The 23,676-nt window shown below is 42.4% G+C and overlaps 1 protein-coding gene across 2 annotated transcripts in view; it reads right to left on the bottom strand.

The window, feature by feature from the left end:
- Positions 1-23,343, bottom strand: part of LOC139753279 (ATP-sensitive inward rectifier potassium channel 12-like) — a 66,500-nt gene extending 43,157 nt beyond the window's left edge. The window contains exon 1 of one of the 2 annotated variants that reach the window (XM_071669555.1): positions 23,095-23,343. In XM_071669555.1, coding sequence (XP_071525656.1) covers positions 23,095-23,152 — 58 coding nt within the window. In that variant the 5' untranslated portion in view covers positions 23,153-23,343. Of the gene's footprint in view, positions 1-15,930; positions 15,953-23,094 lie in introns of those variants that run through there. The other variant, XM_071669557.1, reaches the window with a different exon arrangement.
- Between the last annotated feature and the right edge of the window lie 333 nt (positions 23,344-23,676).

Raw genomic sequence — 23,676 nt, 5'->3', positions numbered from 1 at the left:
CCATGTATATACCAGGGCGCAGCAGCCATGCACATCTCAGGTGAACATTTCAATCCGAGATGTGCTGGACCCACTCCATGAATCGACTAATGGCAGACATGCTGTAGTAGATGGCTATGGGTGAGTTTCGAATTAACTACAGTGGTTGTCATGTATGAGAAATGTATGTTCCTGAGTCTGGTCCAAGCGTGTGTGTGTGTGTGTTTGTGTGTGTAAGTGTAAAATTATGTATCTGTACTGGTATCTTCTATGGTTATTTCAAGTACTGAAGCGTTTTATTACATTTCAAAGTCTTTTGTTTTTTTGAGGCTGAAAAATGCCCTGTAATTTTTGGCAATTTTCTCAGGGTAACAGATTTCCTTGATACTGTAAATACTGAATGGGGAGGGAGTTCTAAATTCGTAACCCCCCCCCCCCGTCTCTCTCTTAAACTATCTCATATTGGTACATACTTTTAACGAATACAAGAAAAACATGCGTACAAGGGTACGACACACACACACACACACACACACACTGAAATAATTTCATGGTCACTTCACCCACCAACACACACACACACACACACAAACAGACCCACACACACCCCCACAAAGGCTATGTTAGAACAGCGGCGTCAGTTCCATTCAACGTATCAGGTAACAAAACCTCGTCCATGCAATTATTCAACAAATAAGAGGGGGGGTGAAAAACACTATCAATATAATCAACTATAAATAACATCAAAATATCAGTATAACATAACGAAGTCTTGCGTTAACCAGACTGGTATATCTCTCACGAGTACGTCCGTACGCACTGAGGGAAATGAATGAACTGGGTGAAATCGTTGTGGCTGAGGACAATCAACAAGCACACGTATGGCTCGCGCCTGCGCACGGAGGCGCAGGGAAAGCTATTGCAACGGGTGGTGGTGGATGGCGGAGTGGATGAAGGCGCAGGGGGAAAATAAGAAAATCCAGTGGCTTGAAGTCTTCAAAGTGATGCCGCTAGACTAGCCAGGGTGTGGAAAAATATATATATATGGGGATGTGGGAAGCTCTCACCTTAGTCGGATTTGATGGGTTTATCTTTTTTTTTTTTTCCGGGTTTAAGCGAGGCATTATATATACATATATATATATATATATATATATATATATATATATATATATATATATATATATATATACAGTAAATAAATAAATAGATGTAAATTTTATTTTCTCATTTCGGAGACGGTGAAGTGGCTCCTCTTTCTCCACCTGCAAACGCCTGTGTTTACATACCCGCACCAGGAAGTGCGCAAACACTGTTCTGCGTCGTCAGGAGGGAATCCATGAAGTCTACTGAAAAGTAAAGATGGGAAGAAAAAAAAAATTAGCCTTCAGTGATGAAGGCCGATGAATTCTCTTCACTAAAACATTCTGAGGATACTTTAAACCCACATCGTCACTATGATCTCTAGGACGACTTAGCTCTAGGAAGTTGGTGTACATAACTGGCGCTGGGTCTTCCACAGATGTAGAAGAGGATGTACACAACAGGTGCGACCAGGGCAGTGGTTTACAGTTGTAGTTCACGTCACGATACCTAGGTGGCGCGCAGCAACACTGGCTTGCATCACAACGATCTCAAAGCTCTGCCCTGAAGGCACCTCAAACTGGGACAAACCACGAGCCATCTTCAGGTAACTGAGCATCTTCAACTATGTAATTCCTGGAGACCAAACACCTCACCTCCTAACCACACACGACTGCTAAGGCTACTTAAGGTACAAGATAAGGCTCTTTGACTCGTCACACATGAGATATATTCCTACATAGGACATACCAGCGAACAGGAAGCAACGGAAAATGTATGGCAAGGCAAGGACACGAAGAACAAGTGAGACACAAACTGTTGACATACCCAAGACGCAAACACTATCATGAATGTGAAATGTACTCTACTTCCCAAGGCGGCTCGAAGCACAAAAGGAGACTCCAGTGATCCATCGATATACACAATGGTCAATACTTGGCATAGATAACTTGCTTACTAAATAAACACCACTACTTATACACCCACAGTCTGCCAGACAACATGAATATCGTACCACAAACACGAATCCATCAAGAATACACACACACACACACACACACACACACACACACATCAATAAAACCTACATAATACACCTGACACACACCTGCACCATAAACCTGTACACTACAATCATCTTTGCTCAACTGTATCTCTTTCTCTGTCCAACAACAACAACAAAAAAACTTCCTTTTTCCTCTCCTAACCACCCATTAACAAAAACAACAACAACAATAATAATAATATCAATAATAATAATAATATCCTTCATCCCCACCGACCATGTTTGATCGCCGTTTCCGGCGTTAGCGAGGAAGCGCTAGAAACAAACGAAGGCCACATCCGCTCCCATCCATTCTGTAGCTGTCATGTCGTCATACCAAGGTGGCGCGTATCACATGTGTTTGGAAAGTAACACCACACGTTAGCCTTGCTATATGGCGGGAGCAGCGCGACCTTGGCGTTGGACGCTTTTGCGCAGCGTTTGGAACCGATTGGTTCTATGTGAAACGCCCAACCTTCATAGGGATTACCTGGATTCCAGCCTGGGACATCATCATCATCAACAAAGGAATTCCAGAACCACCACCTTCCTCAAGAACGCCATGGAATTATTATGGTTTTCCCTCCAGTGAGGTAGCAGCAGGAATAGAAGAAACAACGGCCCCATTTGCTCACATTCACTTTCTAGATGTTAAATGTAATGTAACTGCAGTCATCGTCTACGCTTTATCTCACGCAGGGCATTCACCACCTCCTCTCCTTTCACCAAACCGTTCGTTCAAGATTCTCGCTCAGCACAGAACGTCGTCCCAAACATCCAACATCCACCAACGTATCATCGAACACATTCAAAAGTCCTTCATAATACTAAGTCCATCTCTTTTTCACCTCTTCTTTGACTATTACCATTTCCCTCCAAGCTTTCTTCACTAACGATTCTATTTTTCTTTTGTTTATATCCTGTTCACCTTCTTCCAGAACATAATCTTATTCTCCCTGATATTTGTCGATACTCTCGTCTACTCCCTCTTTTTGGTTTTGCATCTTACTCTTGACCACCTGCCGCATTCTCTTGTATATACCTCCCAAGCAATCGCATTACTTCGCTGCAGACGCCGTCGACACACCTCTGTTTTTCTTTCACTGTCAAATCAACTTCCTTATTCCATCACTCACCATTCTTTCTCATATGCCCACAACCCTTCATCCGCATACCATCACTTCAACCCGCACATGTCGGCACTTCTTTCCAAACAGCCTCGAAGGGACCAAGTGGTCTGTTGTTGTTTGAATTCCTGTGTTTTCCTGGTATACCTTCCCCTACTCCCTCAACTCCCCCCGGTTCATTTTACTCTAACTTTATGCCACTCTCTTCTCTCAACCTCTCTTGGTATATCTATGCCTTTTTTTTTTTCAAGTACTCACTTTCACCAATCTTCCCATCCGTGTCACTTCCTCTTTACCTAAAAGCCGCTATAAGCTTTTACACTCGTCTCAGCCAAAACACAACCTATTTTGCTGCCCATCTCACTTACTTCATATCCAACGACCTCTCCCTTGCGCTGTATGTCAGTACACAATGGTATAATAATGTTCGCTGAGCCCTAACCTCATTCAACCAGATGAATACAAATTTTTTTTTATAAACCACGTCTTCCTAATTACCAATCCCTTTTTACAGCAAACAACTCCACAACCTGTTTCCCATTTTCACTCGTCCAGAGTACTCCATGCCCCCGAATGATACCCTCAACAGCCACTTGCCTTATCATGCATTCAAATCGTCTCATAAGAGGACTCGATTCCTTGCATCAAAAGTGCCCAAGCGCTCATTTACCTCCTCCCAAAATGGCTCTCTCTCTCTCTCTCTCTCTCTCTCTCTCTCTCTCTCTCTCTCTCTCTCTCTCTCTCTCTCTTCTCGTTACAATCTGTGGTCAATAACGGTGTGTGTGTGTGTGTGTGTGTATGTGTGTGTGTGTGTGTGTGTGTGTGATTACTATTTATGTGTTACCGGGAGAGAGTTTTACACTAGTGTTGCCCTGTCTCTTCACTTAGTTTATATATATATATATATATATATATATATATATATATATATATATATATATATATATATACCAATTCTCTGCTCACTCACTCACTCACACACACACACACACACACACACAACGCATGATCTGTATACCCATGCACACGAGCCTCCGTGGTGTAATGGTCAGCATTACGAGCCACAAGTCAGCAATGGTCCACCAGGGGTCGAACCCGCATGGATTTAAATCCCGGACGTAGTCTCTATCCTCCCCACCAGGCTGGTCGATGAACAGGGTTCCTCGCTTAGGATGAAGTGTGTGTGTGTGTGTGTGTGTGTACAGATGAGGACATAGTTTATACATATACAATGTGCTCCTCAAAATACAATCAAGGTGAGGAAGTAAGAGAGAACAATATCAGTGAAGATGATACAAAATAGAATTTCATTATTACTAATGAACTAATATCAATGAGCCGAGTGTAGTTACTGCCACCAGTGTAGAATAATAATACCAAACCTGCTAAAAGCAAGCTGAAATCGCTAGCACACTGAACCTTACACCAGGGAGCAAAAGTTCAGTGAGATAATGCCCCTGTGATGGTAAAAACCTCCTCCTCCTCCTCCTCCTTGTACTGGACAAATACGTAAAGAGGATCAAATAAGCAAATACGCAAACACCCAAGTGAAACATGTACAACAAACACGAACATAAACAGGTTAAGACGAGCACACGCCGCCCAGGATGAGTGAGTTGTGGTTGGTGAATCATCATTGACCACAGACCAACACCACACCCCTAACTCCCACACACCAACCGCCCCTCTCCTCCTCCTCCTCCTCCATCTCTTCCCCAATACTACATCCCCCACACCCCTTACATCCTACGCCAATATCCCCGCCAACCACAGAACTCCACGCTGATCCTCAGCCCAACACGCTAAAGAAGAGGGTTCCTATCTCAAAAGTCCTTCGCTCCTGCAGGATGGATCATATGGAGTATCTCACATCCTGCAGGATGGATCATACAGACTATCCCACATCTTGCAGGGGAGATATTACTGGCCATCCTACACCCCGCACAAGTCTTACAGGATACAGAGTTCCGCGTCCCGCACGATTAACCACAGGTGGCCGCTTAATAAGGAAATACACGCTTATCTCAGATCACAAATCCGTCAAAAAAAAAAAATGAATAACCCTGGCTGGGTTTACGTAAACCTTGAATGGTTTAAGTCGTGGGAAGGCGAAAGGCCAGGTGCACAGCCTTGACCCACTGCCGCAGACGAAGGCTCACTCGCTCGCTCAGTAGCCCTGCAAAATCGCCCGGGTTGTAAACACAGGGGCGAAATGCTCTCTCGGTGGCCCCGGGACTCACCCGTTGTAAAAGACACACTCGCGTCATGCTCCCTCCGGGGCCCGGCCGGCAGCAGCACCTGCATTGTAAACAAATGAACACCTGGCTTAAAAAACCAGTTGAGGCCGGACTGGTGACAGCCTCTGCGTCTCCCTCAGGAGAATTTGAAATTCATAAACACGGCTGATTTGAGCGGTCGTTACGTACCTGATCCGACCCTGAGGAATTAGGAGTGGAGTTAATGAACAGATAACACGATAGGAATACAGACAAACAGACAGACACATAAACAGAGAAACAAACACATAGAAAAAGGCAGAGATAGAGAGGTAAAAACATCAGCCTATATATATATATATATATATATATATATATATATATATATATATATATATATATATATATATATATATATATTCTTTCATACTATTCGCCATTTCCCGCGTCAGCGAGGTAGCGTTAAGAACAGAGGACTGGGCCTTTGAGGGAGTATTCTCACCTGGCCCCCTTCTATGTTCCTTCTTTTAGAAAATTAAAGAGAGAGAGAGAGAGAGAGAGAGAGAGAGAGAGAGAGAGAGAGAGAGAGAGAGAGAGAGAGAGGAGGGGGGGAAGGCTTTCCAGCCACCCGCTCCCTCCCCTTTTAGTCGCCTTCTACGACACGCAGGGAATACGTGGGAAGTATTCTTCCTCCCCTATCCCCAGGGATAATATATATATATATATATATATATATATATATATATATATATATATATATATATATATATATATATATATATATATATATGTAAAGACGGTGATGTGGAGCATAATTCTTGACCTATGCGTTCTTGTAAACAAACCACATTTGCTTCTGACTTTATCCGACGCATTTAGAATGTTCTCGGGAAGTTCATTCCCACATGTTATGTCCTTGATCACAGTGGTACAGTGATGTGCACCCCTAGCACTAGACCGCATCCCTGACAGTGGTACGATGATGTGCACCCCTACCACTAGACCACATCCTTGACAGTGGTACAGTGATGTGCACCCCTACCACTAGACATCATCCTTGACTTTGGATGCGTAAAATCCTTCCTAAGTATAACTTTCAGATGAACTGCAAATATAAAATCTTCGACTGTGGAACTGAGAGTTAAACACCTGCACGTCTTAGGGTTATTCTGTAAGCGAACCTCATGTGTGGTGGTGTTTGTGAGGAAGTGCTGGTGTTGGGGAAAGGAGTGAAGGTGTCTGGGAGGGTGAAGTGTCATTTGGGAAGAAATGTTTTTTTCTCTTTTTTTCTTTTTAGGAAGTGAAGTCTGGAGGGGGCAGTGGTTGCCAGACATAACCCCGCATGACCTCTGGGTGCTTGACCTGACCTCTGGGCGCCAGAAGTGACACCAGGAACACCATTTATACACACTTCATCCACTGCATCAGGAAGAGATTCCATGCTTAATGCTACTGCACCTGCTCCACCTTAGCGAATTCACCTTAATATTTTGCTCTCAAAGAAAACGAGAAGCTCATGCAACACATAATAACATATATACGGTTTTCCAGATGACTATACATATTGTGTTATTAATATCCATATGTGTTATGTGGAAAGACTATTACTCGTGTTGCCCTAAGTCCTAACTCTGTATAATGTATCATGTCATTACTCCTATGTATGTATACACATCCTCCACCAGAATAAGCCAGGTACCCTTTCACTGACCAGCCCAGGGGAGGATGAACACCTGGGTTGGATGTGGGGCTTCCAGGGCGCTAGAGGAGGAATCAAAGGTTAAAAAGTGTATGTGTGTGAGGCGAGTACAGGCCAGTTTAAGTGTTCAAGTCATTGTCTTCATTGGGTGGTGTCCAGAACATGCATGAGAAAGTGTAACTCGTGTATGACTGAGGAATGTGGTTTCTGATGGGATATGTCTGGTGTTTATGACTGGGTTGGGAGGGCTTATATCCTGCCTTATAGGTCGATGGCCGTAAAACTCAACAAACGGCTTTATCCCAATGCCTTGGTAAACTTCGAACGTTTACCGACACAGCAAATAATACATCTTGAGCCAAATGACATAATATTGTTACAAATTGCCCTCATGATATGCTTTGTTACCTTGGGATTATCCATTACCTCATCCCTTCCGACATCCCGACCAAGTTGAATGCCTCTAGGTGGGTCCTGAATTCTAATAAGAATTGTGGTGCCTTATATGACTCTACATGGGTAGTGCTGGCTCGATATGTGGGAGGGAAGGTGTCATTACACGACCTTACCTGGGTAGCTGTAGGTGACCTTACATGACCTTACGTGGGTGGTGCTAGGTAAGTGGAGGTGGTGGACTTAGGTGGGTAGTGTTACAAGGGCGTATCCCTGCCTGACCCACCTACTTCCCAGGAAGAGGGGAAACACCGGTAATGGGTCAGTGTACCACTGTGTTTGGTCACCATTTGTGGCCATGGTTTCTCATTCACCAGGCCCTGGGCTGTGGGTAGGGGGGTCGTAGGGCCAGTGAGAGGCCTGGGGGGTGAGGTTAAGGAGTGGAGAGAGAGAGAGAGAGAGAGAGAGAGAGAGAGAGAGAGAGAGAGAGAGAGAGAGCACGGTACGTGTGGCGAAAACATAAACAAACAGTGACGTTCATGCAGAACACTACTTCAAAGTGCTTCACAGAGTTCCATAATAACCAAATCTAACAATCAGGTCTCATTACTGTCATCTGCTCGCCAACTGGATGGTAGCATTACGTTATCTTGGTACATGTTTAAAACACTATTTTTTTTTTACAAGCAAAACGAACACAATCTACTGACATTACTTATACACATTCCTAGCAAAACTCACACCACTTAAAAGCAATACCGAGTGAAACTTTCGGTACTTGGGAATACGAGACCAACTCACCACTCAAAAATAATGCAAATAAAAGTTACATTACTTATACACAGGCTTGAACTGTTCAGGTATCTGGACTGAACAGCATTTGAGTACTTGTGATGCGAGACGTCAACTAACATGTATCAACAGTGGTACCGTGAATCGCTATGTCTCTTATCGCGTACACTCCCAGGTGTCACCTACACTGTATAATAGTGATCATAATGTTAACAATAATAACAATACTGTGAAATAAAGAAAACTAACTACAAAGAATGTAAAAAAAAAAAAAAAAAACCGATGCAGTTACGATCCACTGCAGTGCGCACCGACCAAGACAAGAGCTTGCCCTATACGTATCTGACCTTGAAACAGTGACAGGTTCTACCTAGCCTCACCCTACGTTAGCCAGACGAAGCCTCTTACCTCCTCGTGTCCCCTACCCCGGTCTTAAAAGCGTTTCCCGAGCTCCATTTCGAATTCTGTGTTTCCTGAATCAAATACAGGTATTACTGGAAAACAAAAGAGGGTGGGGGGGGGAAAGGGTACTGTAGAAAAATTAATGTCAGGAGAGTGAAATAATAGCTTACCCCGCGTGACGAGATGAGACGCAAATTACGTCCAGGTTACGCCACGCTACGAGACGCACTCTTTTTTCTCTCGTAAGCAGTACAAGCGAAATATGACTTAACAGATATTAGGCCATATCTGTGGCCCAATACTTGTAGTCCTCTTTGTTACTACCGCATACAGGAGGGATTAATGAAAAAAAAATCGCTTATCCAGGAACATTTGCCCTCACACACACCCACTTTAAATAACTACTTTCTACAAAAGCCTAAAAACGTTGGGGGCGACTTGGGGTCCCTAGAACTGTGTTAATATTTCCCTGAAATCTAAATGCTTATAATCGGCACGTACTTCTGCGAAGTGTGTAACGGAAAGGGAGGCAGGGAGGAGTCTGACGTGCCAAACGAAGGCCAGCCAGACAAATTCTTTATAACGTTCAAAATATAAAGATGATTTTCTACTCTACTTTTCTTCAATTCCCAAAACTTTAAGATACTTTTCTACTTTTAATTGTGTTCTTTTTGTGTGTGTCGCCTATGTGGCATGATATACATAGTGACGGAATGGCAATATACCCATGACAGCCATGGCCCCAATTTTGAGTCTCCCTAATCTATACTACATACAAGAACGGTTAACCTGTAAATTAACTTGTCTCATAAAAATAATATTCAGCCTTTGTCTATGAAACTTCATACATAAGTTTTCCCAACAGAAAAATAAGTATTACTCATATCTAATGCCATTTTCACCTGAAATGGTACGATCAACCAGGAACTTAATCTGATTCATAACAGAAAAAATCCTATTTGACCATGAGAGAGAAAGAGAGAGAGAGAGAGAGAGAGAGAGAGAGAGAGAGAGAGAGAGAGAGAGAGAGAGAGAGAGAGAGAGAGAGAGAGAGAGAGGAAAAACTTGGACATTCAACATGCCTTTTGCTAGCGAGGGCGCTGGTGCGTTTCCTTTTTGTGTGGCATTTGTGTCAAGTCTGAGGAACACATGACGAACCATCTCTATGTAACAACGTTAGCTTTAGATGCATTCATGTCTTCACTACTACACGTGTGTTGTAAATAGTCACAGGTCCTAAGATACTGGATACACTGTTAAACTCGGAGCAACAAAGAAGAATTCCCCCAATGAAGGCATTTTTATGTTTCATCTGCTATTTACCTGAACATTTCACACCAGAATTTGAAAAGTTGTTTCTTAACGCCATACAACTGCAGGAAAATTTGGTGTTTGGTCTACACATCTAGCAGACATACAAGCTTTCTCTGTCTCTGTTGACGTCTGGCAAGTTTTCCATGGTTCATTAACTTCCCCCTGCAGCCAAGGGGCGCATGTGGAACACACAATTAGTTAACGATTCGGAGTGAATGCAGATGCAAATGGCATCGTCAGTGATAACTTTAACAACTACGAGAAGTATTTTCCCCTTGTGTACCCACAACTGTGTCAAGCACTTGTTCTCCACATACCCTCCTCTCCACCAATCCAATCTACACCTGAAGCGTTACAAGACATAGCCATACTCTATGTAAATTACGTCTGATCGTTTTTTTTTCTTAAGCGACTCCAATCCGTACCTAAAGCAGCAATGTAATTCCAACTACATAATACCAAACTATACACATAAAAATGTTCGCTTTGGTGCTGTATCAATCATACGAAACACAAGGTAATCCAACGACATTTGAAATCTTCAACGGCTACGCTAATTAACTGTAATATATCCATGAAATCCTTCTTCTTCCAGAAGGAGCATGCGTAGCAAAGCTCCCTCCCTCTCCCAGTGAAGGCCAAGCCTCCCACGCGACAGGCAGTGGGGTGGTGAGGATTAAAACATGATGCAGTTATCATATGCTTAATTTGAACCAGCTGAGAGTGTAGGGGAAGGGGGACGTTCTAGACATTATTTTTTTTTTCCCACTGAAAAATGTTATTACAAGACGGAGGGCGCGTCCAATGATAGCAACGTGATACTTTTGTGAAGATTTGAAAGTTAGAATTCAGCAGAATGTTCTTCAGCAGCCTAGCATGTCTCGTACAAAGCATCGCTGGAATCTTGCATTTTTAGCTAATGTATTAATACACATGTCGTCATTTGTCCTCTGAACGAGTGTGGGGAATCTGCAGCTAAACTAAAAGGTTAACTAACACCTTACCATCATAAACAGCCTTTAGGAATCTGAATGATAAAAAAAAAGAACAAAAAACACGTTCATTTCTGAAGTCAGGATCTACATTAAATCAGAATCATATACATCTTTCCCGTATCATTATGGACTTCTGATGTCATCCTAAGCCCTTCTCCTATCAGAACACTACCTGTAACCGATGAATAATGAAAAAGAAACGGGGAAACTTGGCACCACTGTTGCTAAAGTGAAAGCCTGCATCTTGCTCCGCAGCTCCCGATACCACAACAAGACGGTGGTATGACATCACGTGGCGGTTTGGCGGCGTGCCACTAGGTGAGCCGCTCCTCCTCCAGCTCACAACATGATGGTAGTTATGTTACCACTCGAGACAAAACTGATGGGGTTCGATCGCTCATCTTACTGTGCAATAATCATTCACGTTCGTGGTAGACGCAGTCAAAATCAATAAAGACAAACATAGCCGGATGCAACTACGAAATTCTAAAGACAATCCAAATCTTTATGTAAACTTGTCGGAAAATAAAGTCAATGCAGCAATCAGGTAAGTTAAAGCTAGTTTGGTAAGATCAAAATAACTTCGCACAGGAGAGATACAGACTAACAAATTATGAACGGATGGGCTCCGAGGCCGCGGCCCACAAAACCAAGCAGGTCTACACTTGTTACAAAACTTTTAACAACATTTTACGTGAGTGCGTGTATATATATATATATATATATATATATATATATATATATATATATATATATATATATCTAGCGTACAAACAACTAACAGGGAATAAGTTGCAAAAATAAGTTGCAAAAAATAATGTCTCAGTGCATCCTAATCAGCTTACTGATGATGTAAAAACTTACGTCGCCACATCAAACAGCGTGAATTACAATAAACATTCTGACTAAACTTTGATCAGCTCTTCATCCAATCCTTGTTCAACCACAAGACTCACTTTATAAACACTAACTTACCGAAGACAGGCTATCGCCAGCTAAGACAAAGTAACCTCATACTAGGCTGACGTAGGTCGTATCTAAAAAACAAACATTTTTCAAAGACTTTCACATTGCCTTGCAGAGAGTTTTCTTCTCATTCTCGTACATCATTATCAAAGTTTCATATGATCCTATATTCCCGCTTCACTACACTTCACACGACAGTCGTGGCGTCTGCTAGTAGGATCATAATATGCAGTTAAAACATTTATGGTCTTCAAATTGTCGTGAACACCTGAAGGCATTCAAGTCTTTCATTTCCTTTTATTTTTCATTTTTTTTCCATTAGTGGTCAAGGCTTGCCCCGACGACCTTAATGACTCAAGCAGACCATAAGTTTCATGACCAACCAATCACTGAAGCATCTATGCCAGGCAACCACATCCATAACAGATGTTTGTTCAAACTCTTTGTCAAATCACTTGTGGTGCTTTTAAGGCTACTCAGTCCGTCCTGGTCTCAAACCACGCTCACAACAACAACAACAACAACGACAAAACCAACAAATATCATTATTCCCATGAACAACATCATCTCCAGGAGGAGGAGGAGGAGGAGGCGGAAGAGGAGGTATGACGGGGACTACGAACGAGCCTCGCCCGCACTGGAACCTTCGAGTCAAAAAGACCACAATGAACCAATCGGCCGCCAGGCACGAGAGAGAGAGAGAGAGAGAGAGAGAGAGAGAGAGAGAGAGAGAGAGAGAGAGAGAGAGAGAGAGAGAGAGAGAGAGAGAGAGAGAGAGAGTACGTGTCGGCCTCCGCTGTCGGGTCTGACCTATGCCTGCCGAGAGCTCCTGTAACAGTCAACTAGCAACCTTGTTCTGTGTTCGCTATCTGCGATCTCTTATAATTCTACTGTTTGATCATCACAATCCAGTCCAAACCCCCTTATTTCTCTCTTCCTCCTCCCTCACAGTTGTCGCTACTATTTCCACTGCTATTAGTCAGTCCTTCAGTTTTTCCTTGTTTTTTTTTTTCTGTTGCTACTATCTCTAGCACTGGTGTTTGTTTAAGATCCTGTTCTACCACAAATGTCTCTAGTGCCTGTTCACTTCCTCCTCCGTCCTGAAGCACGTTCTCCTTTCCACCCCTATAGCAAGGCATCTTTTTTTCTCCATCCACCAAGAGCAAAGTGTTCTCTACCTCCTCTATTCTCGAGCAAGTTCTCTTTTTCCTATCTTATTCCACAACAAGTTCTCCTCTTCCTCCCCCCATCTTAGAGGAAGTTCTTCTCATCCTCCCTCATCTTAGAGCAAGTTCTCCACTTCCTCCCTCACCTTAGAGGCAAGTTCGTCTCTTCCTTCCTTATCCTAGAACGTTTTTCTCTTCCTCCCTCATCTTGGAGCAGGTTCTCCTCTTTCTCCCTCATCTTAGAGCAGGTTCTCCTCTTCCTCCCACATCTTAGAGCAGGTTCTCCTCTTCTTCCTGCATTCTGGAGCAAGTGCCTCATCTCTCTTCTATGTAAGAGTACGTTCTCCTCTTCCTCTTTTATTCTAATTTTACCCTCATCTTTCTCTCAGAGAAATATCTTGATGCGACACCTTTCTGACCTTCTTCCCCCACAAACACTTCCTTTACACACTTAAATCACTCTATCAAATGTATTATATCAGTTCTTGACCATGTGCTGCTTTGCATCCCTCGGGGACCTTCCCCATATCGGCTCGACCTTCGACTCGCTCACTTCCTCGCTTCCCGCCTTCCCCACATGCCAACCACCCACACACACACACACACGTATGTCTTCACAGCCCAAGGTATCAACTTTCACTCTCCCTGTCTTTAGTACAACTGCTTCGTCCTTCTCTGGCAAGGATCTCAATTCCTCCGGCAGGATCAATGAGAATTCTTTTTTTTCCTTGCCATTACTTCTCAAAAAAAAAAAAAATAATAATAATCCAATGACTTCTGTCCTACAAAGTACTAGCTTCGCCAAAACCTTACACAGATTAGAACAACTTTCACCAATATGACAGAGCTGACATTACTATTATATTCTGGCCCTCATTCTATGCTAACATTTGTATCTCCCGTTTCAGTCCAACACAGATTCAATAGAATATTCTTAGTATGAACGTCTTTCCCTTCCCTGCAGTAAAATAAGCTACTTTATCGTTTACCGTGTATGTCAGTAATTTCACAAATAAGCAAAAGACATTCCCTTCGACTTTAATAATCATCGGATGTATCTTCTGATATGCTTTGGAAAGTTAAGGACCGAGTTAAGCAAGATTTATAAATGGGGTGCGCTGGCTGTGTATAGCTAGGTTAGATTAATGATCTGGTCTGGTTGTGTATTACTATGCTAGGTTAGTGGTATGTATGGTCAGACTGTGTAAGGTTAAGGTTAGGTTAGGTTATATACTACTCTTATCAGAGCATATAAAAGGTGATAAAGCAACGTTAGTTCATCTGGGTCTCCGGAGTGTGATTTTCAGTGCCGACCACTAAAAATATCTCTAAAGAAATCTTCCTTTCACACTAAGGCTAAACGATTAGAACAGACGGAGCTGTTGGCCTACATAACCTGTTGTGCATCATTTACTGGACATGACTGGACAGTTTACTACACTCCAGACCATATGATGTCAAGCTTGGTTGCGTCCGTGAACACTGTACAAGCCTAACTCACACCGACGGTTTAACTTGAATGCGCGAGAGGACAACACACCCGCCGGCTCTTGGTTTCAGCCATCCGATAAGTGAAACGCAGTTCCCTGGACACCCAGCATGGACATTTGAGGACTTGATATCTGCTTTAGTTAAGCTGTAAGTCAAGGTGAGCAATGAATGAGTCCATCCACCCACACACTTCGCTACGAGATGCCTTTATGTCCTAGACAATTTTAGAATTTTATCAATAATCTACTTTCCTCCTTTTTAAATCCGCACGCCCTATATAACTTCTCTAAACTCCCCCACCTCAACTTTCCCTACCTCACTCTCTGACGTCCTCTCCTAGGCTATTCCCCTGCAGACATCTGATGTCTCCGACACGCAACAATCTAGACATCTTCTGTTCGTCTATCTTATCGTCATACTATCATAGGACTTCACTCATCACGCCACTACTCAGACCCTCTGATGCGTACGTTCCTTTATCTGCATATCCCGATACCCCCCAGAGGGCCTCTCCATCGACACCCTATTTGGGACGCTTATACCTTGACTCATTTCCGGAGTCCGCTTATGCGAGTCCCCACAGGGTCTGACTCCTGTATCTCTCTCTAAACTCACTGTTTACCTCCCAAACCAGACGAATCATGGCGTAGTTCCGTGGAGTAAATGTTATTTCTGAAAACGATAAAATTTCACTATGATTTTCCCCTCTGCCCTAACCTTCCTACCACTAACAACTTATCTAATATCGAAAGATCGGTTTTAAAATCGAAAACCAGAAAATACCAAAAACAATTTCATAAGGTCACAGTTCTAGACTGCGCGCGTCCTTCTTCTTGCATTTTCCGGATGATCAACTAAGCACCTGTTGCTTGGCAGCATCTATCGGTACTGTAAAATACCTTAAGAAATATGATATCCAATCAAGGTGCGATACATCTCGCCAGCCAACAGACTCTAACCTAAACTCACGGCAGCTGCGGCCTGTGTCGATCCTCAGAGAGAGAGAGAGAGAGAGAGAGAGAGAGAGAGAGAGAGAGAGAGAGAGAGAGAGAGAGAGAGAGAGAGAGAGAGAGAGAGAGAGAGAGCCTCCGTCAGATATCCCCAAGAAATTTTTTTTTTCTCACAACGAAAACTGGAAAAATAAGTGGCCATGATAAATCAAGAATAGTTATTTGCAACCCCATGTTTTGATACCTACCGTTTTAAGCTGGAGATTACAATAGCAATGGCTTGAACTATATAACAATGAAAGAACAACTTACTCGGCATTCCGTTCGTTGTGTTCTATCGTATTCCGGGGCAATGCCAACGTACTTGACTGACAAGCTATGGCGCGAGGGGCTGAAAGACAAAAATACGGCAGCGAGCAACGCTTTTACCGGCCATCAGTAACCTGGGCAACTGGCTCAAGAGATCGACAGGAACTCAGCGAAATCGAAGTGGGGGTCCTTGGGGGTGGTTGCCTGGCACCACCACAGTTTACAATTCACCTCAGAAAAAAATACAAGGAAACCTAAGTCACGGCTACTGACTGACATGACGTGTGAGTACCAGAACACAAGCAAACAAGTAGGGAAAGAGGGAGAAGAGAAAACAACTGAAGTGATAAAATAATGCGGGAAAATGAAAATAAGAACGAACAGGGACTTTCCAACTGAAAACTCTGACATAAAAAAAAACAGAAATCACAGAAGAAATCAAATCAATCAGTAATGCACAATACTTGCTTCATAACTCTCTCAAAACAGAAAGGATTTACATCACGTACACATGTATACATGGCACCAGATTACAGCGTATAAATTAGACTTTTAAAAGAAAATACGTATCTTTGGAGGTCAAACACCCTGCATGATGTCCCAACTCCAAGCAACTCCCGACGTAAGGACCCACATTACCCGTGAAAGACTCAGGAACTGGCCAATAAAGATCAGAATCTTCCATTGGGTCAGTAAATAGCCTAGCCTAATGCTGGCCTTACCGAAGACTCGCTCCAGGGGGCAACAAGAGCAATTTCGACAACCTGATACATCACAGCTGCTGCGCTTCCCAACACTTTACGTTAAGTAACTGATAAGGATTTACTCATCTCAACGAGAGAACGTATGAATTAATTCATGAATAACAAAACTAAATAGGACACCGATGCTCACGGCAAGAGGAGCGGAAATAACCAAGAAAACAAGAGGACGTTATTTTTAGAAAATAAAACGGCTATAAATGCCAGCAACAAAATCGTTAATCAGGTCTTTAGTCGCCTTGATGCATTTCCTCTAAGTACACACCAATCTGTACATCAACTTACAACATCAAAGTAAGAAAGAAATGGCAGGAGTGAGTGAGGGTGAGGCAAAAAGCACAGCCGATCCTGGCTAAGGAGCCACCACCTCGGTACGCCTGCGTACTCGTCTCACGGCCGACGCCTCCACCTCGTCACCTTGAGACAATAGCATGGTCAACCACCTAACGCTTCCTCGTTTTCCTTAACATTCTCGATTCTAAAGACAATTTTCTGTTACTTTTAGCTCCGCTAGTCGGTCTTGCCACCACGACATCACCAGGAAGTGCAACTGTTCTGATGGATGATAATTTCTTATAGAGCGATTACGAATAAAGTACATCTTGCGGGTGCCAAGGCTTATAATTTCGGAAATATCGTCCTTTATTATGAGGAACAAAATACATTATTAAATGTTTGGGCAGCTGTGGCAAGTTCTTCTAAAATACAATTTTGAGAATCATGGCCACAACCATATATATATTCCTATGAGTCCACGGGAAAAATGAAACACGATAAGTTCCCAAGTGCACTTTCGAGTAATAATCACATCATCAGGGGAGTCACAAGAGAGAAATATAAGCCAGTTGATATACATCGAAGAGACGCCATTTGGTAAACATGCGATTGTCTAAGACTATATATATATATATATATATATATATATATATATATATATATATATATATATATATGTAGGTTTGCGGCAGGGGTGTGTGATGTCTCCATGGTTGTTTAATTTGTTTATGGATGGGGTTGTAAGGGAGGTAAATGCAAGAGTCCTGGAAAGAGGGGCAAGTATGAAGTCTGTTGGGGATGAGAGAGCTTGGGAAGTGAGTCAGTTGTTGTTCGCTGATGATACAGCGCTGGTGGCTGATTCATGTGAGAAACTGCAGAAGCTGGTGACTGAGTTTGGTAAAGTGTGTGGAAGAAGAAAGTTGAGAGTAAATGTGAATAAGAGCAAGGTTATTAGGTACAGTAGGGGTGAGGGTCAAGTCAATTGGGAGGTGAGTTTGAATGGAGAAAAACTGGAGGAAGTGAAGTGTTTTAGATATCTGGGAGTGGATCTGTCAGCGGATGGAACCATGGAAGCGGAAGTGGATCATAGGGTGGGGGAGGGGGCGAAAATTTTGGGAGCCTTGAAAAATGTGTGGAAGTCGAGAACACTATCTCGGAAAGCAAAAATGGGTATGTTTGAGGGAATAGTGGTTCCAACAATGTTGTATGGTTGCGAGGCGTGGGCTATGGATAGAGATGTGCGCAGGAGGATGGATGTGCTGGAAATGAGATGTTTGAGGACAATGTGTGGTGCGAGGTGGTTTGATCGAGTAAGTAACGTAAGGGTAAGAGAGATGTGTGGAAATAAAAAGAGCGTGGTTGAGAGAGCAGAAGAGGGTGTTTTGAAATGGTTTGGGCACATGGAGAGAATGAGTGAGGAGAGATTGACCAAGAGGATATATGTGTCGGAGGTGGAGGGAACGAGGAGAAGAGGGAGACCAAATTGGAGGTGGAAAGATGGAGTGAAAAAGATTTTGTGTGATCGGGGCCTGAACATGCAGGAGGGTGAAAGGAGGGCAAGAAATAGAGTGAATTGGAGTCATGTGGTATACAGGGGTTGACGTGCTGTCAGTGGATTGAAGCAAGGCATGTGAAGCGTCTGGGGTAAACCATGGAAAGCTGTGTAGGTATGTATATTTGCGTGTGTGGACGTGTGTATGTACATGTGTATGGGGGGGGGGGGTTGGGCCATTTCTTTCGTCTGTTTCCTTGCGCTACCTCGCAAACGCGGGAGACAGCGACAAAGTATAAAAAAAAAAAAAAAAAAAAAAAAAAATATATATATATATCAAATAGCCTTGTATTCGTAGGCATATAAGTACACAATCACAGAGTATTACTAAAGAAGGGCAAACAAGTATTTACGTTAAAGTCCTTGGATGCTATGACGCTTGATCCTGCTCGGGTGAGTTCCATGGAGTTCAACGGAGAACTTGCTAATTCCCTTCACAAAGTTCTTCTTGTACTTCTCTACATTTGCTTCGGGTATTTTCTTTTTTTAAAATCAACGTGTCAAAAGGCCAAAATTAGCATCTAAGATGAATTATTACTGTTATGCCATAACTCAACGCCGATAATTCCAATAGATAAATAATCGTAGCATCAAAGTTTCTAAAAAAAAATAAAATCCTGAACAGCAGACATTGTCCCAATTCGTCAAATACTAAGAATCGTGCTTTATGGAACATCATCCCCTTACAAAGTACCATTACTAAAGACAGCCCTTCCACAAATCACTACATCGAAACGCACTAGCACAGCAGGACACAGCCAGCGCCCCCTCCTCCTCACCAGCAACATCCCACAAGGATAATCATTAGACTCACTTTACGTATGTAGAATTCTATTAAAATCAGAATATCAACATCTTGTTTTCAACCCTGCTCCGGGATCCTTCTTACGAAATGACATCCGTGGAAGACGGTGGAGGAGGTCAAGCGAGATACAAAGGGCCGGTCTACTGTGAAAGCAATCTCCCAGAACATCTCAAACCATCTTCCTATACAGACAGAGTCTCTCCTATCGGCAGTGGACACGCACAGTTTACAGCGGCGACGTTAACAGATGGCTTGGTCAGGTCAAGACAGACAGACAGACAGACAGACAGGATGTCAGTGTGGACTTCGTCACCTAAGCTCACACCCCCCCATCGCTGCCCGCCGTCACCCGATATCAGAAATCGTTATTAGTCAAATGATCAAAGCCTCCTCCCGAAGTCTGACTCTCACCATTTATGAAATTGTAGTTAAAATTCTCACTGTCAGGTGGTCATTTTTTTTCCGAGAAAAAATGTATGAGAAATATTAATGTCTATTTAAGAGTTTGGTAGACTTTTAACAATGACACTCTGTTCCAGTTACTTGATTGCAGGTCATTTACCCATATAATTGCAATCTGATGTTTACGGTGAATTTCTGATGGATATTTTTTTCTTCCGCCATTGCTCGGTCGACATTGGAAACCCTCTTTAAAACAGTGCAACTATTTTGGGAAAATCAAGCGACCAGATCTATCAACGGACAAAAATATCAACTTTGATTTTTTTCCCCTTTTATCATGTTAGCTGAGACAGCACGGGAAACTAAATGCCTTAATCAAGGCCATCTCATTAACGCTTCGATGCATCATACGTGACGGCTACAGGGGTGGATGTGAGCGAATGAGGCCCTTCTTCCTTTGTTCCTAACGCTACCTTCCGAACACGGGAAACGGAGATAATATATATATATATATATATATATATATATATATATATATATATATATATATTTCAGCCTACGCTAGTAATTCAACTTATAAATCAACCTTGAGGGGATGATGAACAACTGGTTGAACTGTGGGCCGACTGCCACGTATCATGGAATAAATCAATCTTCTCATGTCAACAGAGTAAATTTAGAAAAACCAAAAAAAAAAAAAAGACAATGGGAGTAACCGGAGGCCATAACAATAAGCTAGGAACTTCTCAGAAAATGAGTAAAGCATCAGTGTTTGTTGTGGATATATTGAACAAAATAAAAGGGGAAACAATGATTGTTGTGAGGAATACAAAAGTTGTCAGGGTCTGTGATAATATGGACGAAGGGGACATAGCAGGGTGTGTGTGGGGAGGCAAGTATGGTTCGTTTCCTTAGGCCATTCAGGCAGGGGATCAGGTATATCGAAATGGCTACGCAAAACTGTCCTACTTCCGACGCCCACTCAGCATATATCACAGACCGTAATTATTGCCAGTACGTTATCCATGAGACAAAGAATTTCTTTTATTCAAAGGAAGTGCGATAACCTCTCCTAGTCATCCACTGATACGTAGGTCTTCCTGGTCTTTCTCTAAGGCATCGCTGACAACTGTCGCTCCACCTTTCCTTAACTTTTCCGTTCTGATGGTACTTTAGCGCTCTCTTTCTCTCTCTCTCTCTCTCTCTCTCTCTCTGGTTTTCGCTTCTATAACTCTACCTCGGATGACTCTTAACATTCCTTCATCCCCTGATGCTCCTCTTACTAGTCCAATGCCCCTTCCCGCAATCTTTCGAACTGTCCGAGAAGCGCTTCTCTTTCTAGACACAAGCTAGGCTTATAGTCCTGATGGCATCCATCCCCGTGTGCTGAAAGTGTGCCTCTAGAATACCATGGAAGGATGACCCTCAAACAAGCGTCCTGGTGCTTTGACATTTACCTCTATTCCAAAGTCTTTTAATCACCTCACACCACAGACACCGGACTTCTTCACCTGCTCGACGTTACAACCACAAGTGAAAAGTCCCTCTTGACTAGCTGCATCATTGGAAGTATCGTCTCGTCTAAGAGCTAACTTCTCACGCTAAGGAAATCTTAACATTTCCCATCAGCTGTAATAAAGGTCTACGCCCAAGGCACCTTGGGAGGGTGAGTGAGGATGGTCACCATCTCATAAATATCCGTAACTTCCACAACAAAAACCATACACAATTCACCCAAAACTTCCGAAGGCTTACGTCTCGATAAGCGAACACTCCCCTCAGCTAATTCTAAATCACTGACTCAAGTGTTTCCTTACTGTACCACCGTGAATACATTCATACATTCACTCATACAAACGGGTAATTACGTAACTGTAACCGTCAGAATTTACGATCGCGTTCACGGAAGAAGCGTAGCTTTGATGCATCGCCAGACAGACGGAAAAAAAAAAAAAGTGCCCGTTACGTCCTCCACCAGACACTGACATTCACTCATCTGAAATGACGATCACTCACTTTACGCTACCGATCATGGCCTGGTGATAGGGTGATTCATTTCTTGAATATTTAAGCTTAAACGTGAACATGAAACTCACCACGTACCTCGGCGCAAACCAGCTATACATGTTAATACGCCTTTGTGACTAGTGTGTATTAAGCACACGAAAACACATAAAAGATATATCAATAAAACTTAACGAGAATGTACACTAACTTCCCTTTGAAGCCGACATTTAACTTTAATTTCTACATCGACTGCAAATCATGTGGCTTACGGTCACTCTGTGCAAGTTACTGCTGAAAACGTTACGTTCCTTGAGATAAAAACTCACTTGAGTTAGTGACGTCATGCAGGAGACGTCACGTACGTGTGTCTGTGTGTGTGTGTATATATATATATATATATATATATATATATATATATATATATATATATATATATATGTATGTATATATATATATATATATATATATATATATATATATATATATATATATATATATATATATATATATATATATGGAAGAGTATGCGAAAGGAGAAAGGTGAGAGTAAATGTGAATAATATCAAGGCTATTAGGTTCAGCAGTAAAGAAGAGAGGTCATATTTGGAGTAAGAGTTTGAATGGAGAAATGGAGGGAGTGGAGTGTTTCGGACATCTGGGAGTGAACATGGCAGTGTATGGGGTCATGGGAAATGAAGTTAGCCATTGGGTGGGTGAGGTGTGGGGGAGGAGGGAGAAGGAGAATAAGTCCTGAGAACAGAGATGAAAGTGTTGAAAAGAGAGGTCATTGTCTGTAAGGTCAAAGGTTAGTATATCTGATGGTGTAGTAGTTTCCCGTAAGTACTGCATGGTGTTTTTTTTAGGAGTGGTGCTGAGGTAATCTAAAGATGGATGTGTTGGACTGGAAGTGTTTGAGGACTGTGTGTGGTGTGAGGAGGGTTAATCGAACAGGAAATTATAAAGTAAGAGAGAGATGTAACAGTAAGAGGAGTATGCATGCATGTGAAAGATAACAGGGTGTGTGCTAAAGTGGTCTGGACATAAGAAGAGGATGACTGAGAAGGTATACAGAGCACCTAAGTTAACCTCACATTGTTCGATACTCATAACTCTCATTATCTCATTTAATACCGTAGAATTATATATATATATATATATATATATATATATATATATATATATATATATATATATATATATATATATATATATATAAAATTCTCCAAATCACACTTTGCAATTTTTAATCTATACTTATAACACTAACTTCAGAAAATAAATCATTCACCATCCACAGAGGGAGAGAGCTTCGATGTGTTGTTAAACTACTTCCCAAACTGGACATGACAACAAAATTTGATTACCTTCATCTTCAAGCCAATGGGAGTGTTTGCAGCCCCTGCGTTGGAACACGAGAGCCATGTCCGCTCGTTTTCGACAAGCTAATTGTGTTGTTATGCTGAAACCGCCTAAAATCTACCAGATCCGGGGGTACTTCCTCTCCAGATGTGTCCAGCAGGAGACGAGAGGAGGGAGGGAAGGACTGGGGGGGTCGTCGGGCCTTCACACCACACAACACCAACACGTTAACCTTACGAAGCTGAGCATACGGGTTACTGAGCCCCGCGCAAGCAAGGCAAGGCGTCTCTCTACTCTTAAGCTTGGGTTGGCATGTGTCTTTTACTTGCATTCACGGATAATTGTTTGGCGTACGTTACGGAAATACATCAACTAATGGTCTTCATAATGATGGAATTTTACCCCTAACTGACTTGTAAAAGCAGGGTCTAAAATGGAGAGAGTAAGTTGTAGATAAAAATATTATTCCAATGACCATTGAGAGAGTAACAAGATTTCCGAAAGACAATATAGACCTTTTGTGTTATTATCATAGGACATATTTCTCTGTGAAATTTGAAGTGGCATAACTCCCACGCCCTGACTCG

This window comes from Panulirus ornatus, chromosome 14 (genome assembly GCF_036320965.1).
Source record: "Panulirus ornatus isolate Po-2019 chromosome 14, ASM3632096v1, whole genome shotgun sequence".
Taxonomy (NCBI): Eukaryota; Metazoa; Arthropoda; class Malacostraca; order Decapoda; family Palinuridae; genus Panulirus; species Panulirus ornatus.
This window is presented reverse-complemented; position numbering and strand designations above follow the sequence as displayed.